Below are 17,023 nucleotides of genomic sequence, written 5' to 3'. Positions count from 1 at the left end.
TCTCCTGTCCTTATCTTTCTTTTCCTTCCTGCCCAACTTTTCAAGACGATATTAATGATTCCAGTGATGAGAATTTCAGATTAGAAAGGGAGAAAGGTGATAAAGGACCTTGGAAAAATAGTAATGTCATTCAATCATCTCTAAAATGATGTCTTAATTGATAACGATCTAGCAAGCCCACAGGTTGTGGGGTGTCTGTGAATATAAGAAGGAAGGAACTGTTTGTTGTAAGTTGATAGAACATGAAGAGCTGATGCTAATAACAAGTTTTTCTTTCTAATATTATATAATTCTCTATATAAAATTTAGGTGTTTATCCATCAGTGTTGTAACTATTGTACTTGTGAATAAACTGACAAATATAGTCATCTTTGGTATTCAGGAAGATTGGTTTCTTAACCCTCTGCATATACCACAATCTACAGATACTCAAATCCCTTGAATAAAATGGCATTTGCATGTAACCTAGGCACATCCTCATTTTAAATTATCTCTAGATTTCTTATAATACCTACTACAATTTAAATGCTATGTAGTTAGTTGTTATATTATGTTGGTTAGGGAATAAAGACAAGAAAAATTCGTCTATAATGTCATTATAGATGCAATTTGTTTTCCAGATATTTTTAACCAAGCTTGGTTGAATCACAGACACAGAATCCGCAGATTCAGAAGGCCAACTCTAATTAGTGCTGCCCCATCTCCCTGTTGTGTTTACTTTGCCTTAAATATCTCTTTTTTATTCCAGGCTGCCAGTACACCGCTGAATCCCTTAAGTTTTCAGTGTGAATTTGTAAAACTCAGGATTGACCTTCTACAAGCCTTCTCTCAACTCATCTGCACTTGTAATAGCCTAAAAACAAGCCCCCCACCTGCGATTGCCACAACAATTGCCATGACCTTAGGAAATGACCTTCAGAGATGTGGTCGAATCTCCAATCAGGCAGGTGTTAACTCTGCATTCAGTGCAGTTTTTATTTTCTTGAGGTTTTTTAAACTGACTATGAGATAAAAAGTTCTGAAAGGGAAAATCAGAAATTTGACTCAGACATTGTGTCAAATGCTTATTAACTTATCTTTCTTGCCATATAGACTAATGTGTTATTAGAGCAACAAAGTGATCAATGATGTCTCATTGGGTTCTATATATTTATATAAAGAGAATGGAATTGTAATTTAAAGAAACTTTGAAATGTTTTTGAAAATTATTTTAGTAGAACTTGAAGGTAAAATGTTAATGTTTGTATTTCTATATATTATATAGAAATCATAATCTTATCAACATTTGTAGTTTCATTTGTTATCTATGTTGATTTTATTTAACAAAGTTTATGAAAACAAATGGAATGATAAGAGTAATTTTCCTTGAAAATTTGTCTGAGAATTTTTGTCTAAGAATAGGGTTTTTTAGGTTTTCATTTTTGTATTGTTTATGCAATAAGAGTAGCATGTTTGTTTGTCATATTGATTTTTTTCCTTCTTTACAGATGAAACAGTCCATGGAAGAATTCCGAAGCCTTGCCTCCAGATATGCGGATCTTTATCAGGCATCTTTTGATGCTGACTCTGCAACTTTGAGGAATGTAGAACTGTATCCTAAGCTTGCTCATCTTGTATTTCTTGTTTTGGGGAAGTATTCTTTTTAAATGTAGACTAAATACTTCAGTAATGCCTGTACACAAAATCTACATTAGATAGCCCTCAAATTTCTTATAATTAATAACTTCTCCCTATGAATATAAACAGAATAATTATACTTTTTAATTTAAGCCAGACTTTAAAAAAAAAAAAAGTGGTGGCTCAGTGGTGTTCTCTCTCTACTTCCAGGAAGAGAATATCCAAAGCCTGAGTCCTGCCCAGCATAGTGGCATACTCCTATAGTTCCAGCTACTTAGGAGGATGAGGCAGGAGGATCACCTGGACCCAGGAGTTGGAGGCTAGCCTAGGCAACATAGCAAGACCCCATCTACATTAAAAATAATAATAATAAACAACCCCAGTCCTACCAGTGTGGTGTATACCTTGTGCCCACTTGAGTTCCAGCAGTACATTTTGCCACTAGAGAACATTTTGTGTTTCACCTCAACTTTCTTCATGGCTGGTTCTCATCACCTTTATCAATGATCTAGTCAGTAGTTTTAATCATCACTTTTGTTTCCTAAAACCTCTTTACATTTTTCATTCTTCTTCTTTCCCCCTCCCCCCACCACCCCAGCAGTACTAGGGAATCAATTCAGAACTCATGCATTCTAGACCTACCAGTGTTCTACCAGTGAGTCACATCCCCAGCCTTCCATGTTTTCTTATTAAGAACTTCAAATCATTTTTGGAAAGAGGAAAAAAAAATTACATTAAGTTGTAGGATTTGCCAATCAATAGTTCTTGACATTTTTAGTTTATTGATGAAACCCTAATGGATACTATGAACCCTCTGCCCTACAAAATGCATATCATACCCCAAAATTTACATATAATTTCAAGGGAATTGAGAGACCCCTTGAGTCCTAGCTGAGGAATCATGAAGGTAAAAGTCTACAGACCATTGGTTTCTTTCTTTAAAAAAAAAAAAAAAAAAAAACTTGTAGCAATGAAACCTTTTTTGTTTTCTTTTCTTGTTTGTTTCAAATTCTTGTGAAGAACCTGGTTATCTAAGACAGATAAAAGTAGTTGCTGTGAATTATCAGGTCTGTTGCCTGGTCCCCTTTTCCACTTTATGCACATCTGAAATACCCTTTCTGAAACAGAGTTTGACAGCTGCTAGGACAGGCAGTATATCTTAGAAGAAATAGAGCCACAGATCATTTGAGTGCATAACATTATGATTTCACTAAAAACACAATCCTCATCTTGACTCTTTGAGTATTCAGATACTATAAAATCCATAGTGGGTTTCTCTGTTTTCATATTTAACCTTAACAATAACCTAGACAGCAGCAGAGCTGTTTACTGATATCTCATGCCATAGAGGCCCTGATTTTGGATCCAGAATCAGCAAGGTAATTCTAATAGTAGTTTACATTACAAAACACTTTTATATATTTTATTTTTCCTAATCATTACCACAGTGTTTCAGAAAGGAAATTAAAGACAAAAAAACAAAACAGGAAGAATTCTTCCAACATTTGCCCAGGGTCACATAGCTAGTGACCATACATAAATTTCCATTGTATACTTAAATCTGCTTCCTGTCACCTGGACTTAAATAACTGGGAAGGAGTTCTTTGTATATGAACATTCCTTCTTGTTTAACTACATTCTTGTATAACTACAAACTGAGTTAATACAATTAAACTTGAACTTGAAATTTTTTATTTTTTGATTTCCTAAACCAAAAGAAATTCCTGATTTTACTTTATTAAAATTCTTCTCTTCTTTAATAACTAATCTCATATTTAAAATAATTATTTTTATTAAAGAACAATGCATTGTGGTCCCCCCCCCCCCCGGGAGTATTCTACCTTAGAATGTGCATTTCCTTGTCTATAATTTGAATGTAGTAAGACCTGAGATTTCAGAATCAGCTTCCTCAAAGAGAATGTCATCAAGAAAGCAACTTAAACTTCTCTACACTAAAGTTTTATTTCAGGGCAATTCTGAGATCTTTACTGTATGTTTTAAAATGTTAATCACTTTCCAATACGGTCACTTAGCTATTTTTTTTCCGTCTACCCAATCCATCTTAATATCTTCATTTCTTGTCTTAACGGAACTTAAAATATAGGACTGCAGAAAAGAGAGCTTTGGACCCAGGCAAATATTAATGTGAACCCTTTTCTGTATGACATGTTTACTCTCACTGAAGCTACATATATACAAACTGTGGGTAGAGAATGATCCCTGTTTCCCAGAGTGGTTATGAAATCACCTATGTAAAATGTCTGGTAAAGTGCCTTGCACATAGTAGGCAGTAAAAGGATATAAGGGTATAATACCAGTGCTATATCCAACATATTTAAATTACTGTATTGCATTTTTCAATCAGTCCTCTCAAAGTTTAGTTAAGATGCAAGGGTTTTACCTTCTCATCTCAGAAACAGTTTCAGAAATGTGTGGTGTTTGAAGCAATAGAAGAAAAAGGAAGGAACTTTTTAAACGTTGCCCAGCATGCTCTGTATACCAGCTCTTCCTTGCACATTTCTGTGCATTTTATTTCCAGGCTTTAGTTCATAGCATCTCCCCAGCTGTGTATGCCCCAGTACTTTACATCTTTCCAAATATTCGTCCTGCTTCACCTAGTGATTTGTTCAAGAGCAGTCTTTCCTATGGCACTCTTCAGCTGTCTATATTCTGATCTGTTATTCATGTAGCTAATTGCTAATTTAACACTTATCAGCTGGCTTTATTGATAGTTTACTTTTCAGATACCCTGTGTTTCTTTTGCCTCATGGCAATGACAAGTTTAGATACTTTTATACTGCCTAACAACCAGAATGGTTAATTGCACCATTTTGAAATCAGATCTGGGTTGAAATCCCAGCATGCTACCTACTAGTTAGATGAATGTAGGTATAATTAACCTCTCCAAGCCTCAGTTTCCTTATCTGTAAATGGAAATTATTTCTTTGTTTGAAAAATTAAATGGGAATATATGGAAAGCCTGGCACATTTAGGCATTGAAAGAGTTACCATTTTGGTTGATTGATACTGATCTTTATTTTAGTTTCCAGGAATATGGATCTAGTGGAACAGCCAATGCTGATAGTGAATATGAAAGAAGAATGATGTCTGTGTATAATCATGTCTTGGAGGAGGTGGAATCGCTCAATAGGAAATACACCCCTGTTTCTTATATGGCAAGTAGTGCTTGTTTTATTGAGTTTTTATTTGCTGACTTTTTATTATGGAGAGCTGGGTTTTTTGATCCATCCTGACACTTGTAACTGTGTGAACTCAACAAATTAACCTCTGTGCTTGTCTCCTTACCTGTGGAACAGGGTTAGTGCAGTACCTACTTCATGGCATTGTTGTGACAGCACTTAGTGCATCTCTAGCTGCTACATACCCACATTAAACATGTAAAGTCTGCTCTACCTGAATGTAGACCAAAAAAAGAATTTTTTTTTTTTTTCTTAAAATGTAACTGAAGTTGCAATAGCTCTTAACCTTGGTTACAAATTAGGGTCATTGTGGGAGCTTTTAAAAAAATACAGCAATATCCAGGCCCTACCCCAGACCAGTCAAGTCTGAAATGAGGCCCATACATTAGTGTATACAGTATCCAATTTAGAAGAGTTCCAACTTACACATTTTGGACATTATGATGGTGCTAAGTGATTTGTATTCAGGAATGAGTCTTCATACAACCTTTCAATTTTTCACTTTCAGTACAGTAGTCAACAAATTACATGAAATATTTAACACTTTACTATGAAGCTGATTTTATAATATTTATTCAATATTTTATTATAAAGTATACTGTGTATTAGATGATTTTGCCCAAATCAAGGCTAATATAAGTGTTCTGAGTACTTTTAAGGTAAATTATGTATGGTGTCCAGTAGGGTAGGTGGATTAAGTGCATTTTTTGACCTTTGATATTTTTAATTTATGACGGGTTTATGGAACATAATCCCATTATAAGTTGTGGAACATCTGTACTTTTAGAAGCTTCCAGGTGATTCTCTCATGCTACCAGAATTGAGAACCACTGGCCAATTGAAACAGAAAAAAACTACACTTGTTTTCTTTCCTTTGTGCGTGCGCGCGCGTGCGTGTGTGGGTGTGTGTGTGTGTGCGTGTGCGTGTACCACTGGGAATTGAACCCAGGTGTGCTCCACCACTGAGCTACGTCCCTAGCCCTTTTTATTTTTTGAGACAGGGTCTCCCTAAATTGCCGAGTCTGCCCTTGAACTTGGAATGCTTCTTCCTCAGCCTCTCAAATAGCTGGGATTATAGACATGCACCACTGCAGGCTGGGCTTATTTTCTGACTGGCAGTAAATCAGTTCCTGCCAGATGATGACATTCATGTATTTTAGTAGATATACTCTTTGAACTGAATCTCTGCTGCTTTAACATTGTTGCACTAACTACTTTTTAAATCTTTTCCCTTGACTTCCCAGTTGTAGGGTAGACTAACAAACTCTCCTATTTTCTCCTCCTTGTCTGACTATTCACCAGAATCTCAGCTCAGACTTCTATAATAGAATATCACACATTGGCTAGTTTAAAGAGCATTTTATTTCTCATAGTTCTGGAAGCTAGGAAGTCTAGGATCAAAGTACCAGCAGTCAGTGCCTGGTGAGGGTCTCTCCCTGACTTGCAGCTGCCAGCATAAACGTCCATTGACAACTAAAAAAAAATGTTTAAAAAAAATAAAGTATTGATAAAATGTGATGGCAGGGGGGGTGTAATTCAAAGAGATGTCTTTGCATGTGAATTAGACAGATGAGGAGGGGTAGGGAATCTCAGGCAGAGAATGGCACAATTCAAGAGCAGAGGCATATGATAGCATGATGCCTTTTGGGAACACTTTGTTGTTGCTGCAGTGTCATGTGCAAGCCAAGCACCAGAGAGATCATCCTAGAGAGGTAGGTGGAAAGAGCTGACCAGAGGCTTTCAACACAGCATTAGAGAGTTTGGACTTTACCCTGAAGGGACTAGGAAGTCTTTTAGGAATTTTGAATAGGTGAGAGAGAGAGAAGTGGTTAAGATACAATTATATATTCTTAGGTACAGGCAGGACAGGTAATGGCTTGGAGGGCATGCATTACTTTTGCAATAATACAAAGTAAGAGCAAATTAATAAAATGTCAGTAGAAATGAGAAGAACAGCTGCATAGGAAAGATATTTAGGGGTTAGCAATATTATTTTCAAGGTTTTGTCTTTTTTGTTTGTTTATTTTAATTAGATATGAGGTAATGCAGACTAGATTCCCAGCTTGAGTGACTGAGTACATTACTGGTTGGTCCTTTACTGAGACAGAATATACAGGGCTGGGGAAGGAAGGTGAAGGTTTCATTTTCAAATATTTAGCCATGTTATAGGCAGTTGGGTAACAGAGGTCTGGAGTTGGAAGAAAGGTGGGCTGAGATGCAGATAGGGTAATCATGAGCATAGATGTTCTTAAAGTCATGGGAGTAGAGAGCATTGCCTGTGGAGAACCTAAGAATTGAGAAGAGAAGATGACTGGGGAGAGACCAATATTTAAAGAACTTGCAAAAGAAGATCTTAGGAAAGAAGATGGAGGAGAAGGAAAAAATCAGAAAAAAGTGAGGGTCAGGACCTTTTTCAGTTGGCTTTTCATTGCTGTGACCAAAATATCTAACAAGAGAAACTTAGAAGAAAGTTTGCTTTGTGCTCATGGTTTCAGAGGTTTCATTTCAATCCATGCTCTGAGCCTAAGTTGAGGCCAAACATTGTGGAGAAACTTAGCAGAGGGAAGCTGCTCCCCTCATGGATTAAGATTGAAGGATTCACTGTAGTGTTTCTGTTCCTCTGCAGTTAGACTAGGATTTTCAAAATTCATCTAAATGTGTGAAATAGATTTTTAAAACATTTTATTAAACTTTCATAATTACATAAAGACAGATTATATAGTCATCTTTTATCTGAACCCTGGCAAATTTCCACAATTGCTTACTTTCTGGAGATCCATGGCCTCTGTGACAGAAAAGCCACCTAGTGGAGATGGAATGAAAGAATGAGCCAGTTCAAAGCTAAGGTTCTGCATGGGATCCAGTGTCAGTCTTTGGGTGGGTGTATACTGCTCTGGCTTTTTTACCATACTTTTTGTCATACTCTGCCATATGAAACTCTGGCTTAGTGCCTCAAATAATTGTATAATAATATGGCTGTAGGTGCTGTAGGAACATGAAATTTGCCTAATGCTTGGCCTTGAAGAATATGGATTTTCTCCCTTCTGTCATTTCTTATTGAATATAGTTCAAAATAAAGTAGAATCTGTAATTGTACTCCTTGACATGAACAATTGAATAGATATACACAGTTTCTGGATGTTATACCTATTTCCTGATTGCTGTGTATTTTTAATGTTCTCTGTATGAGCATTTGCAGTTTTAAACTTCTTCATGAATGTACCATTTGTTGATGAAATTTGAAACTTATTTTCAATTGATTTTCTTTTCTTCCCCCCAGCATACAGCATGCCTCTGCAATGCCATCATCGCTTTGCTGAAAGTTCCCCTTTCATTTCAGAGATATTTTTTCCAGAAACTGCAGTCTACCAGCATCAAGGTAAGTTAGGGAGAATACTAAGGTTAATATAGGTCAAAAATCAAAATGGGATGTAGCTACATTTCAGTATGTTAACTTTGGTTTTGATAAAATTTGTAGCCTTTTTAATTTTCCCTTTCCCTTACTTTAGCAAGGATTTGGAGAAGAGAATGGGATTTGAGAGTTAATCCTCCTTCTCCCTTCTTAGCTGTTGGTACCAAATACAGTGAGACAGTCATTTGGATAACTGGAGCCAACCCCTTGACTCCTACCTCCAGGCATAAGTTAGTGATTTTCATCAGAGTTGCCTACTAGGATCTTGATCTGAGTCTTAACGTCTGATCAGTCTGTTCAGACCTAACTTAAACCAAATCAAGTCCAGTAAAACATCACCATCACTGGTTCTACCTTCAAATCTCTTTTGCCTTTGAATAACAGCTTTTGGGAAACTGGACAATGAGTAGAGTTAGTATTTCTTAAATATTTAAACTACTCAAAATTCAAAAACTTTTTTTTAAAGTGTGTGTGTGTATATACCCTATTCCTGCCCTTCACTGAGCAAGACCCATATGCTCCCTCAGAGGCCAGTACAGTTCATCTAAATGAAAGCATGCTACATGTGAAAGAATGCTACACGTGTACATATATACAGCATTAACATATTTACACACATATATACAGCATTAATATACAGTGATCAGGAAAAGGGGTTGAACCAGCTGTGTTCTGCCACTGGACTATATCTCCAACCCTTTTGATTTTGAGACAGGGTCTTTCTAAGTTGCCCAAGCTGATCTTGAACTTGGAATCCTCCTATCTTAGCCTAACAAGTTGCTGGGATCACAAGTGAGCACCACCATGCCAACTCAAAAGCTATTGAAGAGCAAAGAGCAGCTCGACATGAAAATTTACATAGTTCATTTCCCTACTGGATGTGGTTCATTGTCAAAAAAAAAAAGTCACACCCCAAACTTTGGCAGAACGGTGCCATTGCTATCCTGTAATCCTCTGTTACTATCAAACAAAACTGAGATTTGAGATGAAAAAACTTGGTGGTTTTTAAAAGGAGCATGAGAGGTAAGGAAGCTAGACTTTGAAGGTACTTCTCCTGGTTGTGCCAACACAGTTCATAGGGGTAGAAGGATGTGTGTGTGAATGTACTAACCTGTCACCAATGATCAGCACAGACATGTTTGTGGGAAGAAAGCTTGCTCTTGGTTGTTGGCATTTATTTTAATGTTCACATTTCAGCTTGCTCTGTCGCCATCCCCCCGGAACCCTGCAGAACCTATTGCTGTCCAGAATAATCAACAGCTGGCACTAAAGGTAGAAGGAGTGGTTCAGCATGGATCTAAACCAGGACTCTTCCGCAAAATTCAGTCTGTCTGTCTGAATGTTTCTTCCACACTACAAAGTAAATCTGGTCAAGACTACAAGGTAATTTAGAAAAGAGGCAGAATTGTGATGCAAATTTTACCAACTCACTAATGGGAATTTTTCATGGTCGAGTAGATTGCAGTTACAGCTCCAAAGGAATCAGATGAATATAAAAGCATATATTGGGGGTTTGAGGAGACTGTTAACCAATGCTTTTCTTTTACCTGTCTGAGCCAGTTAATAACCAGAGAAAGCATCCAAGCAGGCAGAGATCAAAATATGAGTTTGATTACTGTTAGAGCTGTGGGAAAACCTGACTCAGGTGCCTGGCAGTGATTTTTCAATCTTGTACCTCTGGTTAAATGATCCCACCTAACCTCAACGTGAGTCCCTATACCCCATTCCTGCCCTTCACTGAGCAAGACCCATATGCTCCCTCAGAGGCCAGTACAGTTGATCTAAATGAAAGCATGCTACATGTGAAAGAATGCTACACGTGTACATATATACAGCATTAGCATACAATGATCAGAAAAAGTCAAGTCTTTTTTTTTTTAAGGGTGTTTGCTACCTTCAGAAGTCACAAGGTATGTAAGTATTAAACAAAACCAGGTTTATATTGCTGGTGAGAGCTAGGATGTTGAATGTGTGCCTACTAATTATCAGTGTTTCTTCTTTTGGTAGCAGGGATTAAACCCAGAGTGGCTCTACCTCTGAGCTGCATCCTTAGCCCTTTTTTTGCTTTTTGAGACAGGATCTCAGTAAGTTCCATAGGCTGGCCTTGAACTTTCAGTCTTCCTGCCTTAGCCTCCTGAGTAACTAGAATTATAGGCTGGTGCTACCATACCCAGCAGTGTTCCCTTTTAAGACATCTCTTTCCTTTTCCTTAATGATTTATCCATAAGGGTAAACAGTAAGTGGGTCAAGGGAACAAATCTACTGTAGTTGTACTAACAAAGTTGCCCAAATTAGTTGTATCCAGGTTTATTGTAGCATGTTTGAACTAAGATCCTCATGGCAAGGAAGAGAGGGGTATCAGTGACGGTATTTTAAAAAGAGCATTTCATTTTCTTAGGTAGTTTGTGGCTAAAAAATGAAGTCAAGGGCTGGTTTAAGCCATTATTACTTTCTTTGGTACCTCTTACTCTGGCACTCTGTCTACTCCTGTAAGGCTCAGCCTTCCTATCTTTTCCTCTCTTTTGATTCATGACCCAAAGTACAGTGCCTTAAGTCACCAGTAAGTAAATATTTAAATATTTGGTGAATGATTTAAAAAAAAAAAATTCTTTACTCTGTAGACTGTATTTAGAGTACAGCTGTTACAGCTGAGTAATCTTAACTGTCACAGAAGATTGTAGTGAGAACTATTTACATAGTTTATGGTAGTCTGCAGGTCTGCCCTCACTTTGGATTTGAAACAAGTAACTAACTACAAATCACTTTTTTGTTTATGTATAATAATTTTCTCTATTATTGACTTAGCTCACAAGAAGCATTGTTTAAAGTCAGCATAAAGCTGTGTTAGTTCATGATTACCTTTCAGTTTTAATTGCAGTTAAAATGATTCCAACTTAAAATGCAGTCATCCATTAAGATTGATCAGATCTCCTAGGCCTATTTCTGGTGCTTTTAAGGAAGTTCTTTGGTGGGCCTGTTACTTTAGGAAAATAAAAACCCTACAAAAGCCAGTCATGGTGGCATATACCTGTATATGTATTGTCCCTACCTAAATACAAGGATGTTAGGAAATTTAGGGTAGAAAACGGGCCTTTGATGAGGGATTGTTTTCAGTTATAGTACTCTATCATTCTAATATTCTATCAAAAAGGGAACAAGATTGCCTATTTTCTTATTCTCATATTTGAAATAGAATTGACAGGTATGTTTCATATAGTCAGCAGTTGGCACAGCGACTCAGGAGGCTGAGACAAAAGGATCACATGTTTAAGGTTAGCCCCAGCAACTTAGTGAGACCTTGTCTCAAAATAAAAAGGGTTGGGGTCTCACCCATGTCCCTCGTGGATGATGGAATTTGGGTTTCCTCTGCATGATGTGGACTGGCTGAAAATAAAGCTAAGAAAAGAAGTCAGCAAAAAAACAACACTGCGCAGAAAGTAAATTTTAGAAAGTGAAGGCAGGAGGCTGTTCGACTTTAGGAATGGAACTTCCACACTGGGAAGAGAGAGAGAGAGCCTGCATTTGCTTTACTACATGGGGAAAACTTCAAAGGTTTTCCATAGAATGTTCTTCACCAAATTAGGTAGGAGGTGGGCTGTCTAGTTTCCAAGGGGTTATGCCCAACTCCGGAGCTATGAGCTATGAGATCGCAGCAAAAACAGAGGTCAGTGCATTGTGCAATCCATCCAGTGGGAGAAGCCACAAAACAGATGGCAATGCCAAACCTAAATCTCCTTGGCTCAAGGCCAAGTAAAGATGCTCAAATAGCTCAGGGATGGCTCTCCACGTTGGTGATGTAGCTTACACAGGGAAATGTCTCTGAATGACCTCATGATAACTGCTCATTGAGATACTTTTTTTTTTTTCAGGGTACTGAGATTGATAATTGCACTACAGAAACACAGAGTAATCTGGTCAAATAACCATTAATATTACTTTTATATTCTCAGAATAAATCTGCCTCTTAATAGGCTTTATCTTGGTATAGGTGAGGATCCACTAACAGATATCCTATTTGGAGGACAAAGGCATGAGTGTCTAGCTAAATAAATCAATGTTATAAATCTAGGATAATACATAATGTTACTAGTCTGTATTATACTACTAGTCTAATATTATGCTACTAGTCTGTATTAGTTATTCTGCCAATATATATTGTACTACTAGTCTGAATAGGACACCCATTAAATGAGCATTGTACAAGTTCTTAAGTTAATTTACTCCTTTAAGAGTAAAGAATGACTGAATTCCTTTTGTAATATTAAATCAGACTAAGGGAGGAAAATACTTAAATTAACTTGGTGTTATATTCTTATTTAATCTCTTAAATTTCAAACTCCCTGAAATAAGTGGCCATATCCTATTTCTTCCAAATATCTTTCTACAGACTAAAGAAAGGTGGGGATTTAGAGAATTGGGTGGAGAGAGCCCAGAAGAGAAGCCAGCGCATTAGGGGGTTTAAGAGTCTCTGGGAGCTCATTCTACTCAATGAGAGTAGGAGGCATTGTCACCTGATAGTTGTGAGGGTAGGCTCTGGAGTTGGCCTGCCTGAGTTCACACTCAGCTCTGCTACTCAACTAACATTCTTTGGAGAACCTAATTGACCTCTTTGCATCAACCTCTACAGCTGAAAAGCAAGAATAATATTAGTACCTACCTTTTGGTTGTTTGCAAGGTACCAACCACTTAGAATAGGGCATGGCTTAGAATGAGCACTGAATAAATGTAGCTGTTGTCATTATTTAACAATTCTTTCATTCCAGATACCCATTGACAATATGACCAATGAGATGGAACAGAGGGTTGAGCCTCATAATGATTACTTCAGTACTCAGTTTTTGTTGAACTTTGCTATCCTGGGAACACACAACATTACAGTGGAATCCTCAGTGAAAGATGCTAATGGTATCGTATGGAAGACTGGCCCCAGAACTACCATATTTGTCAAATCTCTAGAAGACCCTTATTCTCAGCAAATTCGCCTACAACAGCAACAAGCCCAGCAGCCGTTACAACAGCAGCAACAGCGAAATGCCTACACTCGGTTTTAATCATGCAAGTGCACTACAGCCTTCAAGGGATTGATCAAATTGACAGAAGTAGTTTGCTTTTTCATATGTGTTAAGTATGAAACTTAAATGTGAAATCCATTTATTCGTTGATTTCTCTAATGTAATGTTCTGGGGGAAAACATCTCTTCCTGTAAAAATTTAGTTTGAGAAATGATTGGGTTCCTGGCCAGAAAGTTGTTGTTGTTGTTGTTTTCCCTTTTCCTTTTTAAACCAAGTCCTTTATCTAACATATTTAACATTTTTATTGTTTTACTATTTTTTCTGTTACTGAGCTGCTGCTTCTTTCCGGAATAGTCACATATTTTGCTTGCTTCGGTGGCACATATACTAAAATTGGAACAATACAGAGAAGATTAGCATGGCCCCTGCATAAGGATGATATGCAAATTCATGAAACATTCCATGTTTTTTAAAAAAAACAGTCACATATTCGATCATAGAGTTAGTAAATTTGACTGCTTCTCTACTATAATACATCATTTGCTGCCTGATATGGACCTGGAACTTGAGCTAAGCCTAGGAAGCTCTAACCATTCAGTGCAGGGTTTATCCACGCAGTGGGAACTGAGTCCTTCTATAAATGAACTGAAAAGTGGTTCCACAATATCCTGCCTTCTGGACTCTGAGAGCCTGCAATCTAGCAGAACTGAAACATGCTGCTGCATTATTTCAGCCACTTACCTATCTCTTTTTGTGCTAAAGCAGTTTTAATTTATTGTTTTGATATATTAGTTGAGCAGCTAGCAATTACATAGAAACATTGGAGATTAATAATTGTTATTTTTTCTAATATAGCCTGTGAATGTGTTTAATATAGACTTTTTACATTGTTTCTGTAAGTGAAAACATCACTCATTTAATATCTTAATGTTTTAATTTAATAGGGGCAGATCTCCTTTGATTGGTTTGGTTTCTCTGTGATGAGTCATGTAATATTATACTGGATTATCTAGAAAAAAACTGTCTCTTTATAATACAACTTCAATTAGTTGGGATGCTCAGGGAATAGAGTTTTCTGGTTAGCCAGAAAACCCCTTTTTTTCTATTTCAACAGTGGTTGAAAACAACAAAATAATATACTTTTTTTTTTTGTCTTAACACAGTTTACGAGGTGTAATTGAACTGTTTCTTGATTTGAGATCATTTAGTGCTTTGGGATCATGGTTTCTAAACATCAGGGATGATCATAGGATTGCAGATATTGCTAGCTAATTGGTCTGGATGCAGCTCCTAAGATGAAGCAGGACACGTTTCCTGGAATTGTCCTTTTTGAATAAATTTCTCAATTTCTTTGCTTGTGTTTTACCCTTTCTCTTCAAAGTTAAATTGATTCAAAAGAGGGTTAGAGTGTATGCTTTAAAAAAAAAAATTAGGGGTTTTAATTTTTTATTTTTTTGTTTGTTTTATGGCCTCTGGGAGTGAGAAGTAATTGGCAACTCGGGTCCCCCCAAGATCATTTGGCTTCATGAGCCATTGCCCCCTCATAATACATTCTACTGCCAACACAGACATCATCATAGTATATACAGGTCTACAGTGTCCACTATAAGTGACATCCCTTTAGAAACCATCCAAATGTACGCAGTGCACAATTTGCACAGCTGTGTCAGTGTTTGGGAGCAATGCCTGGGGGAAATATAAGAGCTGTGTGGAAGATGTGCAAACCCCTCATCCTTCTACCAGGTGTGGAAAGAGCTGAGTCAGACTCTGGTGAATTAGTCTGTGACCTAGAGCAAGTCATTTTATCTCTCTAGACCTTAGTTTCTTTGCAGAATTACTGAATTCAGGCTAGATTTCACCGGTCAAGGTAGCACACGCCTGTAATCCCAGCGGTTCTGGAGGCTGAGGCAGGAGGATTGAGAGTTCAAAGCCAGCCTCAGCAATGGCAAGGTACTAAGCAACTCAGTGAGACCCTATTTCTAAACAAAATAAAAATAGGGCTGGGGATGTGGCTCAGGGGTCAAGTACCCCTGAGTTCAATCCCTGCTAACCCACCACCACCAAAAAAAAAAAAAGACCAGATTTCTTCAGTCTGGAGTTTTATTATCAGGTAACTGAAAGACAAGGAAAAAGATTTTCTCCAATTTTTCTTTTTTTTTTTTTGGTGCTGAACCCGGCACCTCATGTATAAAAAAAAAAATTGTTTTTTTTTTTTGTTTTTTTTTTTTGAAACAGGGTCTCACTAACTTGCTGAACCTCAAACTTAGTGATTTTCCTACCTCGTTGTACCATATATCTGGGATTATAGATATGTGCCACCATGCCCAGCTGGAAAAATTTTTATTTATTTTTTGATTAAGTTGTTGATATTACAATGTGAATTTCAGGTTTTTGGTACTGTGTCAAGGTAGAATTCTCTAAAAGGAAGCAAATCTAATACACTACCAATTGTCTCAGACCTTCCCAAATATGGTAGGCTTTTGATAATTGTAATTATGCACTCTTTGACTTGGTGTACTACAGGAACCCTGATACAAAATTGGAAAGGAATTATTAAAATAAAAACATCCAGTAAGATATGGTGGCACAGACCTGTAATCCCAGCTCTTCAGGAGACTGAGGTAGGAAGATGGAAAATTCAAGGCCAGCCTGGGCAATTTAGCAAGACCCTCTCTCAAAAAGGGCTGATGGAGTGCTCCTGAGTTCAATCCCCAGTACCAGGGGTGGAGCGTAATCCAAATAATTCAGGTTGTGAAAATAACTGAAGCCAAAAGACAAATGTATATCCTTTAGACCGAGGATTGGAATTCTGAATTTATGCTTAGCATAATATCTACTGTGTATCAACCATTAAAAATTGTTTGGGTAAGACTAATAAATTTTTTAAAAAGTACTCAAAGCTACAGAAAAGATGTGCATACTAATTATTAATTGCGAGCATGTTCACAGAACTTAGAAATATGAATAATAAAGAATACTGGGTCTCCAGGCACAGTGACTCTAATCCCAGCAACTCAGGAGGCTAGACCAGGAGACAAGTCTCAGCAACTCAGTGAGACCCTGTCTCTAAATAAATACAAAATAGGGCTGGGATATGGCTTAGTGGTCGAGTGCCCCTGACTTCAATCCTTAGTAACCCAACCCCACCCCAGAAAAGAGTACTGGCTGGTTAAATCTAGGAAGATAAGACTAATTTTTCGTGGTACTTGTGACTACAGTTCAATCTCATGGCTGAGGGAGCCAAACAACCCAGATTCAAATCTTACCTCTACCTAACTTTATGACTTTGGATGAGCTACTTAGTCTCTCTATGGCTCACCTTCATCATTCCTAAAATATAAAAACAGTGCTTCATGAACAGATGTGATGACTGAGTTCATAGAGCATTAATATGTGTACAGCACTTAGAACATGCCTTCCACATAGGAGATATATGTGTTTGCTGCTATTATTACTGCTACTATTATTATCTTTCCTCGTATTTTTTTTTATTGGTTGTTCAAAACATTACAAAGCTCATGACATATCATCTTCCATACATTTGATTCAAGTGGGTTATGAACTCCCATTTTTTACCCCAAATACAAGTTGCAGAATCACATCGGTTACACATCCACATTTTTACATAATACCATATTAATGACTGTTGTATTCTGCTACCTTTCCTATCCCCTACTATCCCCCCTCCCCTTCCCTCTCATCTTCCCTCTCTACCCCATCTGCTGTTGTTTAATTCTCTCCCTTGTTTTTTTTTTCCCCTTTCCCCTCACAAACTCTTATAT

At 37.2% G+C, this 17,023-nt stretch overlaps 1 protein-coding gene and 1 non-coding gene across 2 annotated transcripts in view; both read left to right on the top strand.

Annotated features, from left to right (window-relative positions):
- The window catches only part of Ints7 (integrator complex subunit 7), a 70,404-nt gene extending 55,813 nt beyond the window's left edge, over positions 1-14,591 (top strand). Inside the window, exons 14-20 of the mRNA XM_046452261.2 lie at positions 749-943; positions 1,488-1,591; positions 2,928-2,996; positions 4,661-4,793; positions 8,098-8,196; positions 9,427-9,612; positions 12,993-14,591. Coding sequence (XP_046308217.1) covers positions 749-943; positions 1,488-1,591; positions 2,928-2,996; positions 4,661-4,793; positions 8,098-8,196; positions 9,427-9,612; positions 12,993-13,280 — 1,074 coding nt within the window. The 3' untranslated portion in view covers positions 13,281-14,591. The remainder of the gene's footprint in view (positions 1-748; positions 944-1,487; positions 1,592-2,927; positions 2,997-4,660; positions 4,794-8,097; positions 8,197-9,426; positions 9,613-12,992) is intronic.
- Positions 13,605-13,711, top strand: LOC124097728 (U6 spliceosomal RNA). Its single transcript, XR_006853348.1, has one exon. It is a non-coding gene; the product is annotated as a U6 spliceosomal RNA (small nuclear RNA).
- Positions 14,592-17,023: the final 2,432 nt, after the last annotated feature.

The sequence above is a fragment of the Marmota monax genome, unplaced genomic scaffold (assembly GCF_021218885.2).
Source record: "Marmota monax isolate L192 unplaced genomic scaffold, Marmota_monax_Labrador192_F-V1.1 WCK01_AAM20220418_F8-fsc00105, whole genome shotgun sequence".
In the NCBI taxonomy this organism is placed as follows: Eukaryota; Metazoa; Chordata; class Mammalia; order Rodentia; family Sciuridae; genus Marmota; species Marmota monax.
Note: the sequence above shows the minus strand (reverse complement) of the source record. Positions and strands in the feature narration are given on the sequence as shown.